This window comes from Gymnoscopelus microlampas (assembly GCF_963454915.1).
Source record: "Gymnoscopelus microlampas genome assembly, chromosome: 1".
Taxonomy (NCBI): domain Eukaryota; kingdom Metazoa; phylum Chordata; class Actinopteri; order Myctophiformes; family Myctophidae; genus Gymnoscopelus; species Gymnoscopelus microlampas.
In genome coordinates, this window is record NC_139962.1 from 32,969,871 (window position 1) to 32,982,728 (window position 12,858).

The following is a 12,858-nucleotide window of genomic DNA, read 5'->3' on the forward strand; positions in this document are numbered from 1 at the left end:
TTAATAATGTTATACATGTAAAAAAATAGCAGACATAGCAGATTTACAAGCTTACAACGTGTCACAAAGAATATTTTTCAACATGGAAACGATTATGACGATTATGCAAAAATAATTGCGATTATCGCAAATAATTGTGATTAGACGATTATGTGACAGGCCTACTGTATATACCGTATAGATCAGCCAAACCGATATATATACAGCTTACCTCACACATGTGTTTCTTGTTTCAGGCCGACATCCCCAACCGCTTTGAGATGAAGCTGAGGCGCAACGCGGTGCTGGAGGACTCGTACCGACGCATCCTGGCTGTGAAGAGGGCCGACTTCCTGAAGGCACGCCTGTGGGTGGAGTTCGAGGGAGAGAAAGGCCTGGACTATGGAGGCATAGCCAGGGAATGGTTCTTCCTCATCTCCAAGGAGATGTTCAACCCTTACTATGGACTGTTTGAATATTCTGCCACGTGAGTCCACATATATATATACTGCCGTGTTGATTTCGTCGACTAAAACTATGACGAAAAATGTTCGTCAAATACCTTTTTTCACTGATGAAATTTAAATATAAACGAAATAAAAACTATGCTATGATGACTAAAACTAAGACTAAATCTATTGACTATTTCGTCAACAAATAAAAACTAGACTAAAATGTTAGAGGGGGACTAGTGGAGAAGAGATCCAGTAGAACTGAAGGACAAGTCATTTTATGTTTCGTTGCACTCAGGTGTTTCTGAAAATAGCAGATCTACTATAGCAGATCTACTCTAAATAGATCTACTATAGATAGCAGATCTGTGAGCTTGGTCGGCTATTTTCAGCATTCAACCAAGGGAAACATCAGCCATTACGACGCCATCAAGGCACCGCCAAAATACATTTTAGTCGACTAAATCAACTGTACCGGTAGATTTAGTCGACTAAAATCTTATGATATTTAGTCGACTAAAACCAGACAAAAACTAAAACATTTCCGATGACTAATAGGACTAAAAGTAAATGGAATTTTATTCAAAAGACTGACTAAAACTAAATAAAAATGTACTGTCAAAATCAACACTATTATACTGTATATATGCATAGAGTCAGGCAGAAACCTTGTATCTCCTCCGTATTTCATCCTTTTTATGTTTTTGTAAATTAATGCCCTACTTCATCGTACAAGAGTGTCGCTCAAAAACTGAGAAAATAGCTACAAGCTCACAGTGTGTCATGATGCAATGTGTTATTTTCTCTATTTTAGAACCATTTTTTAAGTGAAAGTGGTTATGTCTATCTGTGGAATTTATAAATATTGAACCAATTCTTTTTTTCAATTAACCTAAAAATGTACAGTTTGGACATACAAGGTTTCCAACAGCGATGATAATTGTCATACAGCTTGCAGCTTGCAGCACAGTCACAGAATACAGTGGTTGCCTCAGTGTGCTTCTCTTATATGATTTTAATCCAACAATGACAATTACTGAATGACTGCAGCTTGCATTCCAGCAGTGGTGGAAAAGGTATTTCTTTTTTTTTTTACTTCAGTAAAAGTATCAATACTGCAATGTAGAAACACACTGTTACAAGTAAAAGTCTGGTAATCAAAATTTACTTGTGTAAAAGTACAAAAGTATTCAAAATATACCTAGCATGGGGTGGACAGTAAGCTAAAGGGAACGTGGCTTCATTGTTGTAAAGGTCATGTGTGTTTGTGTTTGTGTTTGTGTTTCAGGGACAACTACACCCTGCAGATCAACCCCAACTCAGGCTTATGTAACGAGGACCACCTGTCCTACTTCAAGTTCATTGGCCGCGTGGCCGGCATGGCCGTGTACCATGGAAAACTACTGGATGGTGAGACTGCGCAGGCTTGTTGTGAATGACATTTGAACCACTGTCCTAGGTCAGTGGTTCTCAACCTGTGGGTCGGGACCCCCAGGGGGGTCCCCACATGATTTTTTTTGGACACACACACACCCCAGATGATAGTAAAGTGACAATTTAAGGAAAGACCATTACTGCATCAAAAGCAATCAACAAATATACAGATGTGCCACTTCAAAACTTCACATGTCCTGCCATCGCCAAGACAGTACATTTTCAGGGGATTCCCAGGGCAATAAGAGGGACAAAGAAGGGCATTTAAAATGCTGAATTATTTTGATGATCACTGCTTTTATGATGCTAATTAATTTGAGCAACTGGTCAAATCACCTTTCGCCTCATAATGAGTCTGACACCTTCTTAAACACACATTCTTTTGTTCTCATGTATATGGATGTCTGTTGAAGGGAAAAACGGGGGTGTGTTGTGACAACTTCTTTTCAGGGGCAAAACAGTGCATTTTAAGGGTAGAAAAGGGAGGAAAAAAATGCATTTTCAGGGGACTTTCAGGGAAAGAACAGTAACGTGTGAAGTTTTGAAGTGGCACATCTGTACCATAAATTGTCAAATAATATAAGAAAGAGGCAAAGCCTTTGAACATAGCTGATCTACAAGCTCACAACGCCTCGTAGATCGGCTATTTTCACAATATGTATCTGTGGAACCGAGTCAAACTAAATGTAATGCTTCAACTCCTACAATTCCAAGTGCTTGTCGGGTGGGGGGGTCCCCAGTTCAAATATTATTCTTTTGGGGGTCACGGCGTGATAAGGTTGAGAACCACTGTCCTAGGTGATACAAATCTGATTTCTAAAGATGTGTCTCATGCTGGTGGACACACCCATTGAACTCTGATGTGTCGCTTGTCGCCGAAAGCAGCCAATCTGCAAGCTCACAACGCTTCGCAATGAGGCACGTTGTAACCTTGTAGATCAGCTATTTTCCCCCCTATGTTGGTGCTGAGCCAAACAGTACAGTACAGTACAGTAAATTGGAGAAAGGAAGGCTTGCAGCTTACTTTTTTATGCTACGTACAAATATTTTCATTACTTTGTTTTTGAACGGAGCATACAGACTTGTATTTTTTGCCTTTTTGGATACATTTTTTCTTTTCTGGCATCAGCTTATGCTTGGTAACATATAAGTAAGAGTAAAATGTCTGGAATCATTAGTATTTTACATTTTTGGAACATAATTATTATTAGGTTGTTGTTGCTGTTTTTTATCGTAAGCATTTTGAAAGTCTTACAATTTGTTATAATGAATGATATAATGAAAAATACACAAAGTTGGTCAGGTCTGGGTGCACCAGGGGTCCAAATGGACCCTTGCAATACAGGGTATTTAACTCTTAAGAGTGTACAGATGGTTCCATTTGGTCCCATTTGTACACTCCATTTGGTAAAAAATGTTAGCAAATGGGGATCTGTGGCCTAATACAGTACATATCGAACCGGGGGTCATTGAAGTGAAAAAGGTTGAAAACCAAAATACACATAATACACATCTGGAAGCAAGTGGAAGCATTATTGACAATGCTACACCACTAGACCCCGTGGTAGTGGACAGGTACCGTACTGTACCCCCGTGCAGTGGTGGAAAAACAGTGTCGGCCCTATGGGGGGGCATTGGGGGGCAATGCCCCCCCAGATTAGACTTTGTGCCCCCCCAGTTCAGATTGGCCAGATGTTTTTATTATTTTAATTTTTTTCAAGCAGCGCAGCGCAGCGCAGCGCAGTATAGCCTGCCTTTTTTTTCTCCCGCTGTGGAGTCTGTGCCTGTGGAGATGCAATGCCGACATTACATTAAAGACATTATAGGCCTAATGCTGTAATTGTATTTGTTGTTGGTGCATATAGGGGCAAGGTAAATGAACCGAATTAACCGAAATAGAGTTACAAAACACCCCAAAAAAGTAAAATATCCATCCAATAACCGAAAAAAATCGCGCGCCGGCGCTTCGCGCCGGCGCGCACGGGTCCATCACGCACGCGCGCTGCGCGCGCGTGCGTGAGGGACAGGCAGGTGCCCCCCCTAGAATAATTAATGCCCCCCTGCTTATTACTGTCTGCAGCCGGCACTGTGGAAAAAGTGCTCACATTTTTCATTTAAGTATAAGTATCAATACCAATATTGTAGAAATAGTCGGTATTCATTCCACTACCCCTGTGCCCCCCCCGAGTGCTCAGGGGTATGGGTTTGATGTGTAAAATCTCATAATGACGTGTGTGTGTGTGTGTGTGTGTGTGTGTGTGTGTGTGTGTGTGTGTGTGTGTGTGTGTGTGTGTGTGTGTGTGTGTGTGTGTGTGTGTGTGTGTGTGTGTGTGTGTGTGTGTCAAAGCCTTCTTCATCCGGCCGTTCTACAAGATGATGCTGCAGAAAGCCATCAATCTCCAGGACATGGAGTCTGTGGTGAGTCATACCTGTCTATTAACCCTGATGTCCCTATTTTGGCCTATAAAAAATCTGTTGTTCAATTATTGTTTATTTATTTGTTGTTATTATCTGCTTTTTTATTATTACATGTGTTGCATTGTATGAGTTCACTCTCCTGATTGGATAAAATCCGTATGCTGACCTGAAATTGTATTTTCTGTTTATTAAGAGCTGGAGAGACAGGGTTACTGAACAAACACTCTATGATTACCATAAGAATATAGAGCTATTTTAACAAAATAATATCACTTTTCTAGTTGTAAATATTTCTAGGTGGATGTAAAGGTTGTGTAATGTGTCTCCAGGACAGTGAGTATTTCAACTCCTTGAAGTGGATTCTAGACAACGACCCGACAGACCTGGACCTGAGGTTCACCATCGATGAGGAGCTGTTTGGACAGGTTGGCTTATTAAATTTCCATCTTTGGATAATTTAAACTTCTACTCCACTGCATGCCAGGGGCAAATATTGTACTTTTTACTCCACTACAAGTGTGTGAAAGCTTTGGTTATTAGTTAATTTGCAGATTAGGTGATTAATACAAAACATACATTAAGCGCGTAAGCCATATTTATTCTTAATCTATTCAAAAATAGCAGCTCTACCAGCTCACAATTACATCAGTTCGCGGTGCATTGTGAGCTTGTAGATTTGCTGTTTTCGAGAAGAAAGAAATCTTTGGTAAATGGGACCTTCGAATAAAGGACTTTTACTTTGTGATATTGCTACTTTTATTGAAGTAAAAAGTACTTCTTCCACCATTGTCTTTCCTCTTTAGACACAGTCACATGAGCTGACTCCAGGTGGCACTGAGATCATTGTCACTGATGAAAACAAGAGGGATTATATCCAGTAAGTACTGTGGGGACCCCTGCTGGTGCAAATAGGAAGTGTCATTCCGTTCACTTGGTCTCTGTAATTCTTTATGCTAATCCTGTCTTTGTTTGACAGTCTTGTCATGCAGTGGAGGTTTGTGAACAGGGTACAGAAGCAGATGACAGCATTCAAGGAGGTAAATAATTGTAATTTCTATTAGTAAATATGGCTGTAATAATGATTATTTGAGGAGTGTTTAAGCTCATAGCGCGGCGCCGCGCTATGAGCTTGTATACGTTGTTTTTCCGACTCTGTATTTGTGTAATGATGATTTTGAACTGTTTGGTGCTATTTTAAGTGTTTATGAATTGAATATAAGGACTATCGTGATATATCGTTTGTGAAATTTCATGCAATATATCGTGATATCGCAATATATTGCAATATATCGAATATCGTGATATTATCGTTATCAAGGGCCTAATATCGCAATAGATATCGTATCGTGAGATACCCATATCGTCCCACCCCTAGTTGTAATGTGGTGCAAGCCATTTTAATGCGAAAGTAGCAGATCTACGTGATCTAAGTTCAGACCAGTTTCTTTTTTGTTTTGGTACCAGACACGGTACAGTATGTAGGTACGATGACGTCATCGCGCATTCGCACATGGTCATTATAATAATAAATAATAATAATACATAAACACCGGACCGCTCATGGTCATTATTGTAATAAATGTAGAGAGAGAGAGAGAGAGCAACACTTACAGTCTATGAAACAAGGCACGCTCATTTATGGCAAAAGTACAAAAGTATTGGCATCAAAATACACTTAAATAGGCTACTCATTATGCCGAATGTCACGTTTTTCTTGTATTATTATGAAACATGCTGTAACTCATTCACTGTGACGAAACCCCTCTTTCTGCGCCGAGTAGCGAACACGGGTTGAATGTGGGGTCTGTCGTCCTAAAACACAATCGCCCGGGTCAAAATCCAGCGACCATGGAGCGGCCGCGGATGGCCCGCTCATAAGGTGCGTGGGGCGGGGTGTTTTGGGGCGACCGTTCCGGCTGCCCATGGAATGAATTGATGAAGTAAAACTCAGCTGTAACTGCGCCCTAATAATGTTGGATAATGTTGTTTTCGTTTATTTTTGTTCACGTATGCTATTAAAATAATGCAGCTATTGCAGTATTGGGCCTTAACATGTGATTAAAAAGGTATATGTATTTGGCCCCTCATATATAAAATAAATGTAAAATCTGATTTAAAATTGAAACTTGCAGCTAGCTTTTATCTTTGTCATGTGGCCAGGGAATCAGGGATTCTTTTTAAAGACGGAGGACTAAAATATCCGTTTAGAAAAAGATCCATATAAATGTAGCCTATAGGCCAGAAATCCTCGGAGCGTCCGTTCTCCTGGACAAGTCTGGGCTTAACAATTACAGGCTTATTAAATTACGCTATAGAATAGAATCATTCATTTTATCCTGCAGGAGCGAACACTTCTCAGCACCAGCCGTGGCCGAATTAGAGATTTGATAGGTCATTTTTGGACAATTCTGACAGCACTACTAAGCATGGACATGCGCAAAGGAATGCATGTATTCCAAACAGACAGGAGCGTTCGGAATAAAGTGTTTATATTGTCAATTCCGATTGGTATATACCGATTCAAACGGTATATACCACCCCTCCTAACCCGAATGAAAATGCATTCGGGTCAGACTGGAATGGAATATTCTATTCCAATTGGGGTGTTTACATGAGCATTTCTATTCTGAATGAATTCATCCATTCATTCATTCCAAATAGAAGTGTATTCATTCCGAATACAACTGTCCATGTAACAATAGCCCATGTAACCGCAGCCAGTGAGTCATGAGGACTGAGTTCTATTTGGGTTCCTCTCACACAGCTGCTGTCTGAGGCATAATTAATGCTTAATTTATACTTGTTCGCACAACAGCGTTGCATGCCGAAAATAGCCCATCTACAAGCTCAGTGCATCAGATCTACAAGCCAACAACGCAATCCTTAGGCTTGTAGATCTGTTCTTTATGGCATGTGAACCCCCCCCCCTCACACAATGGTGTAGCTTCTAAATGGAGCATGATAAGCCTGCTGGATAACATGTTCTCCTCTGCTCCCAGGGGTTCTACGAGTTGATCCCACAGGATCTCATCAAGATCTTTGACGAGAACGAGTTGGAGGTGAGTCACTGCACTGAACATTCAACAACAGGAATCCTTTAGGTGAAATACAGACATTTCAACATATAACATTATAGAGAATCGTGGTCGTATTCATCTTAATTATATACTAATACAGTGGTTCTCAAATATCTTCATGTCAAGGACCTCCACATTGATATGGATGTGGTGGCCGGAACCCCCATAAGAGAGGATCTTAGTTATTAGATTAGAGTAAGTACAGAATTCTACGAGTGAGTCATTCAAGCTTCTAGCCTCTAGCTGGTGCAATGAGTGTGAAATAAACCACTTTCAACCTGGCACAACTATTTTGGGAACGTCATAGACAAATATATTTGCTATTTTCACAGTTTTTCAAATACAGCTAGGGCTTGAGTGGTTACAATTTTTGCTGGGGACCCCCTGGAAACACCCCCCAAGGACCCCTGGGGCTCCCCAGACCACATGTTGAGAACCACTGTACTAATGTATAAAGTATAAAGCTAAGACGGCAATGTCACTGTAACAGTAGAAGTAGTCATTTAATGTCCTAGAGCTAGTGAAGTTCTATGGCGTACTGTAATTAGCATCAGATACAATGAGTTGTAATCAGTCGCTTTTCAGGGGAAAAGTCAACTTGCTGTGTGTGTGTGTGCTCTGTGCAGCTGCTGATGTGCGGTCTCGGAGACGTGGATGTCAACGATTGGAGAGAAAACACCAAGTATAAGAACGGCTACTGCATCAACCAGCCCGTCATCCAGTGGTTTTGGAAAGTAAGATGACTTTCCTGTCTCGGCGGTCAATAAGCTAAATTGCAACGCTACTCGTTAAATGTCTCTCTTGAGAATGTACAAATTTGGTTACATTTGTACACTCTCAAGGCCCTGACAAACAGAAAGCATCAATGACACTCGTGTCAATGGTGTGTGTCACGTTGTTAGGTCACTTGTTCACTTCAAAGATGGGAGAATTTGAAGTGTCAAAGCGTCTCTATATATTTGGCTGGGCCACAATTTCTTATTATTAAATTATCCATAATTTGAACCACAGCGATTCGAATGGATTACAAATGGGTAAATTCACATTGAGGACTTTACTGTGTATGGAGAGGAATCCATAAAGTTCCAGTGAGGAATGCTTCATAATGTAGCATATTGTTTTTGTCATTTTCAGTGCGTATTATTGATGGACGCAGAAAAGCGAATTCGTCTTTTGCAGTTTGTGACAGGAACATCGAGGGTCCCCATGAATGGCTTTGCTGAACTCTATGGTGAGTTGACAATTATAATTCAGTGGTTCTCAAAGTAGGGTACAGGGACCCTCAGGGTTCCTTCTAAGTAAGTAGTAAGTAAGTAAGGAGCCCTCAGGGTTACTCCTCCAATTGGACTGAACATCAGCAGAACATCAGCTGTGTTTCGCTGGTGTAGGTTCATAGGTTGAAGCTGATAAATGGGCTCTCTCTCCTGATTGGATGAAATTGGTGACCCACCTGAAAATGAATTTTCTTTTTACTAAAGAGCTGGAAAGACGTGTTATTGAACACTCTATATCAATGATTTCTACCAGATTATAGAGCTGTATCTTTTTAACAAAAAAACATATATTTTGTTTAAACCAAAATTATAATTTACAGCATTTTTAATATAGATTGTTATATTGATTATTCCTTCTAATTGCCTTTGATCGCCTCCTGCTCCAGGGTCCAACGGGCCACAGCTCTTCACCATTGAACAGTGGGGAACACGTGACAAGCTACCCCGAGCGCACACATGGTGAGCACTACACATACAGTATCCACCAGGGCAGGAACTTCACGGGGGCCACGACGGCCATGGCCCTCGTTGCCCCTCTGTTTGGCCGTGTGCCCCTCGAAAAATTGCCCCACGGCCACAGTGGCCTTGATGCCCCGCCTGCACTGCTCAAGCTGATATCTCCTCAGAGCTATCTTCCTGTCAATAGGGTTTTTAGGCAATCATGCGCAAATTAAAATGCAGCGGAAGCAAAGCAGAGAGAGAGAGAGAGATGCTGTTTGTTTATCTTTACTAGCTTAAATGAAATGTTTGTAACTGGCAGGAATTTAGAGTCTAGACTGTACCTGTTTGTGGGTGTCACGAGTCCACTAAAGCGACATTATGTTTGTGCGAGCTACTGAACGTACGTATGTGACATGTCCAGTAGCTGCGCTTTACCAAACTGTTATACAATTTGTATCCACCAAAAATGGCTGTCTGACATGCCGAAAAAAAAGGTGCAGCAAGGGTCCAACAAGTTCAATTGACTCCAAAGTCTTTGCGGTAATAATCATGGAGCATTTCCCAAGCGAGGGTAATACACAACAACAGATAGAGAGTATAGAGAGAGAGAGAAATAGATGATGAAAAATGTATAAAAACGTGTTTGATAATATTAATGTGCATTAGGCTAACCAAATAAATAAAGTTAGTATCAATCTCATATTGTTAATAATTAACAAATACTTTATTTTAAATCATGTAAAATCAACTTAAGTCATTAATGCCAGTCCAATCACAATTAATATTCAATGGAAATAACTTTTGCGGGGAAAATACGATAAAACCTCTAATATGTGAATGCTCATGCGATTCATGTGACCCTTACTTCAATCAGCGAAGTGCAGTGCTGAATGTGAGAAATATTGACCGTGTACAAATATTGGTAATTTTCCTATACATTATTTTGTGAAATAAACAGGTTATATGTCACTGATAGTTATACTGTAGTTGTACAATATAAAAAAATAATGTAAGTCACTGATAGTTATACTGTAGTTGTACAATATAAAAAAATAATGTAATCATCAAGTAAAATTCATTATTTCCTTGGACTTAAAATCATTGTTTTAATTGATGGCCTCCTGCCCTGATAGTTGGCCTTCGTGCCCTCAAAAAACTGACAACACCAAAGGCCAGGTCGCCTTGACCCTAAAATTACGAAATTCCAGACCTGGTATCCACCCTCATAATACATGTTTGTTTTGTGTCATATTCACTCACTCATCACTTTTTCTTCAGCTTCAATCGACTGGACCTTCCTCCCTACGAGTCCTTTGAAGAGCTGAGAGAGAAGCTTCACATCGCCATCGAGAACGCACAAGGTTTCGACGGGGTGGATTAGGGGCTTCGTACCATATGGCCGCCAGGCAGAAGAAGTTAAGTGTTACGAGTGCCATCGCACTGAAGCCAAATGGCAAGATGTAGGACTTTTAATGTTGAAGGAACGTGCTCTTTGTCATGCCTAAATCATAACTCCATCGCGCCACGGTGTGGCTTGCCGGCAAGAACTACGCGACACACTCTCAGTTCTTGTCGACAAGCCACACCATGGTGTGCTCGAGCTTCAGACACAGGCCGCACCTGTCACGGGCTGTGTCACGGTCGTGACACAGGCTGTGACACAGGCCGCACCTGCCACGGGACAGTAGAGTACTAGTCACACAGCCTTGCCTTCCCTCTGGTTTCCTGTGACACGCAGGATTATGGGACACAGAAATAAGGGAAAATGACATTCTGGAGTGACCATCAGGTGATCTATCGCTCCTTGTTTTCTGAAGTTTACAAAAAAATATTTTTTATGCCATAATATATGAGCCTTTATGTTTAGTCACTCAAAGTTGTATTCGCCCCCTTGACATTGAAGCCGCACCAATTTCTGCTAAAAACGAAGAAGAAAGAAAAAAATAGACTGTTTTCATGAAGAACTCTATTCTATCCAATGATAAGGAACTGCTGGAAATGTATGTGAATGCATAAAGTCTTTCTCTTTGCAGTTGTAATGAGACGTTTGAAATGTTAGGCTTTTTTCTTTGTTGCAAACCTGTTGATGTCTTTTCAATACATGCAGTATGTGTGAGTTAGATTTGAACTCAGGTGTTGAAGTTTGAAAGAAAAACTAAAGTATCATTAACTTTCTATCATAAGTTAGCACAATCTGAATCCTGTATGTATCAAGAGAATGGACTATATCCATCAACATACTCTCTAAGTAACACAGAAAAAGATATTGAAGGCAGTTTGTCTTAAAGTTATAGCACATGTTGAATTCTCCTTTTTCTTGCACACATGTAAACATAATTGCAATCTTGTGCATTTTGCCACCTCTTTCAATAAGAAATGCTAGCCTTTCTTTTCCTTCTGTTCACCATGGGTGTCTAATAGCAGTACAGTGCTCTATTTTTAAGAGCAACCCTTTACAATTGTTCTTTTTGTGGTAACTCTTGAATTGTGAACAGATGGGAAATCTGTTCTCAAAATGAGTGAACATTTGTTGCCTAATAATTTTGTAGGATATTGACTATGCTTAAGCAGTAGAATGTTTTAACAAACAATATTTTATTTTATGAAAGGTAAAACATATGTTTACACTACCTGGTATGTTTACAGGTTGTACTATGGGCTTTTTCTTGTCTCTAAGAACACAATTTTATACTTATGCTTTTATAAAGTAAAGCACTTTGTTAATATAGATAAGTCTTATTTTGTATAGACCTTCTCAAATCTATCAACTGCAGACTGCTTAAATGTTTGTAAAGATGCATATATATATATATATATATATATATATATATATATATATATATATATATATATATATATATATATATATATATATATATATATATATATATATATATATATATATATATATGATATATCTATCCTCTGCTTCAAATGCACATCTGTTTAAATGTTTACATATGAAACATTGCTGAAAATAAGCACATTCTCTTTTCTCTCCAATATGTAAATCAATTTATGAGGCCTTCATTTGTAATTTAATGTAGAATTTGATCATATATATATAGCATAAGAACCTTTTGAGATGTCCTCAACCTTCAATGGAAGTTCTGTTAAATATACAGTATAATATTGTTTATTAAACCATAAGGCAGATTTTATAAAATTGAATCCTGACACTTGTAAGTGCATTATACATCAGTTAAAACGGTGAAATACATTTAAGAAAACTCTTAATTTGGTGTTTTAAGTACACTCCAATTAAATATTGTATTTAAAAATAAATAAATGGAAATACCAGTATTAATGAATCTTTTTTTTAATCTATCAGTTTCAGTTATGATGTTGTTCTAATATTTATTAGTATTATTATTATTATTATACAACCACCATTTCAAATACCTGTAACATAACTCCACATAAATTACATAACATGTAATTTTATTATCTCCTCCAGGCTGGAACAGCCAAGGATGGAGATTATGTTTCCGGAGCTAATCAGAAACCATTCCACCAATGAGCACCTCCTTTCTCAGGCAGGGCTGCCGGTAGGCCAAGGAAGTCACTCCACCACACTTTTTTCAAATCCGCCTCATAGTGGTGCTGTACCAGCCCTCTTTACATTTTGGCCTATAACTCTTGGAGCGTATGTTGTACAATGAAGATGACCCCATTTAGCATTTTCTTCAAAACGTGACATTTATGGTGGAATGCAGTGTTTTTTATCCCCGCCGGTGCCAGAAGGCCGGAACAGCCGAAATTTTGCACCCACACTCCCAGTAG

At 39.4% G+C, this 12,858-nt stretch overlaps 1 protein-coding gene across 2 annotated transcripts in view; it reads left to right on the forward strand.

The window, feature by feature from the left end:
• The window catches only part of nedd4a (NEDD4 E3 ubiquitin protein ligase a), a 50,130-nt gene extending 38,913 nt beyond the window's left edge, over positions 1-11,217 (forward strand). For both annotated transcript variants that reach the window (XM_084061773.1, XM_084061772.1), the window contains 11 exons: positions 237-466; positions 1,720-1,841; positions 4,213-4,283; positions 4,613-4,708; positions 5,087-5,160; positions 5,260-5,320; positions 7,283-7,342; positions 7,987-8,094; positions 8,495-8,591; positions 9,021-9,093; positions 10,354-11,217. In XM_084061773.1, coding sequence (XP_083917899.1) covers positions 237-466; positions 1,720-1,841; positions 4,213-4,283; positions 4,613-4,708; positions 5,087-5,160; positions 5,260-5,320; positions 7,283-7,342; positions 7,987-8,094; positions 8,495-8,591; positions 9,021-9,093; positions 10,354-10,456 — 1,095 coding nt within the window. In that variant the 3' untranslated portion in view covers positions 10,457-11,217. The remainder of the gene's footprint in view (positions 1-236; positions 467-1,719; positions 1,842-4,212; positions 4,284-4,612; positions 4,709-5,086; positions 5,161-5,259; positions 5,321-7,282; positions 7,343-7,986; positions 8,095-8,494; positions 8,592-9,020; positions 9,094-10,353) is intronic.
• The last annotated feature ends 1,641 nt before the right edge of the window (positions 11,218-12,858 follow it).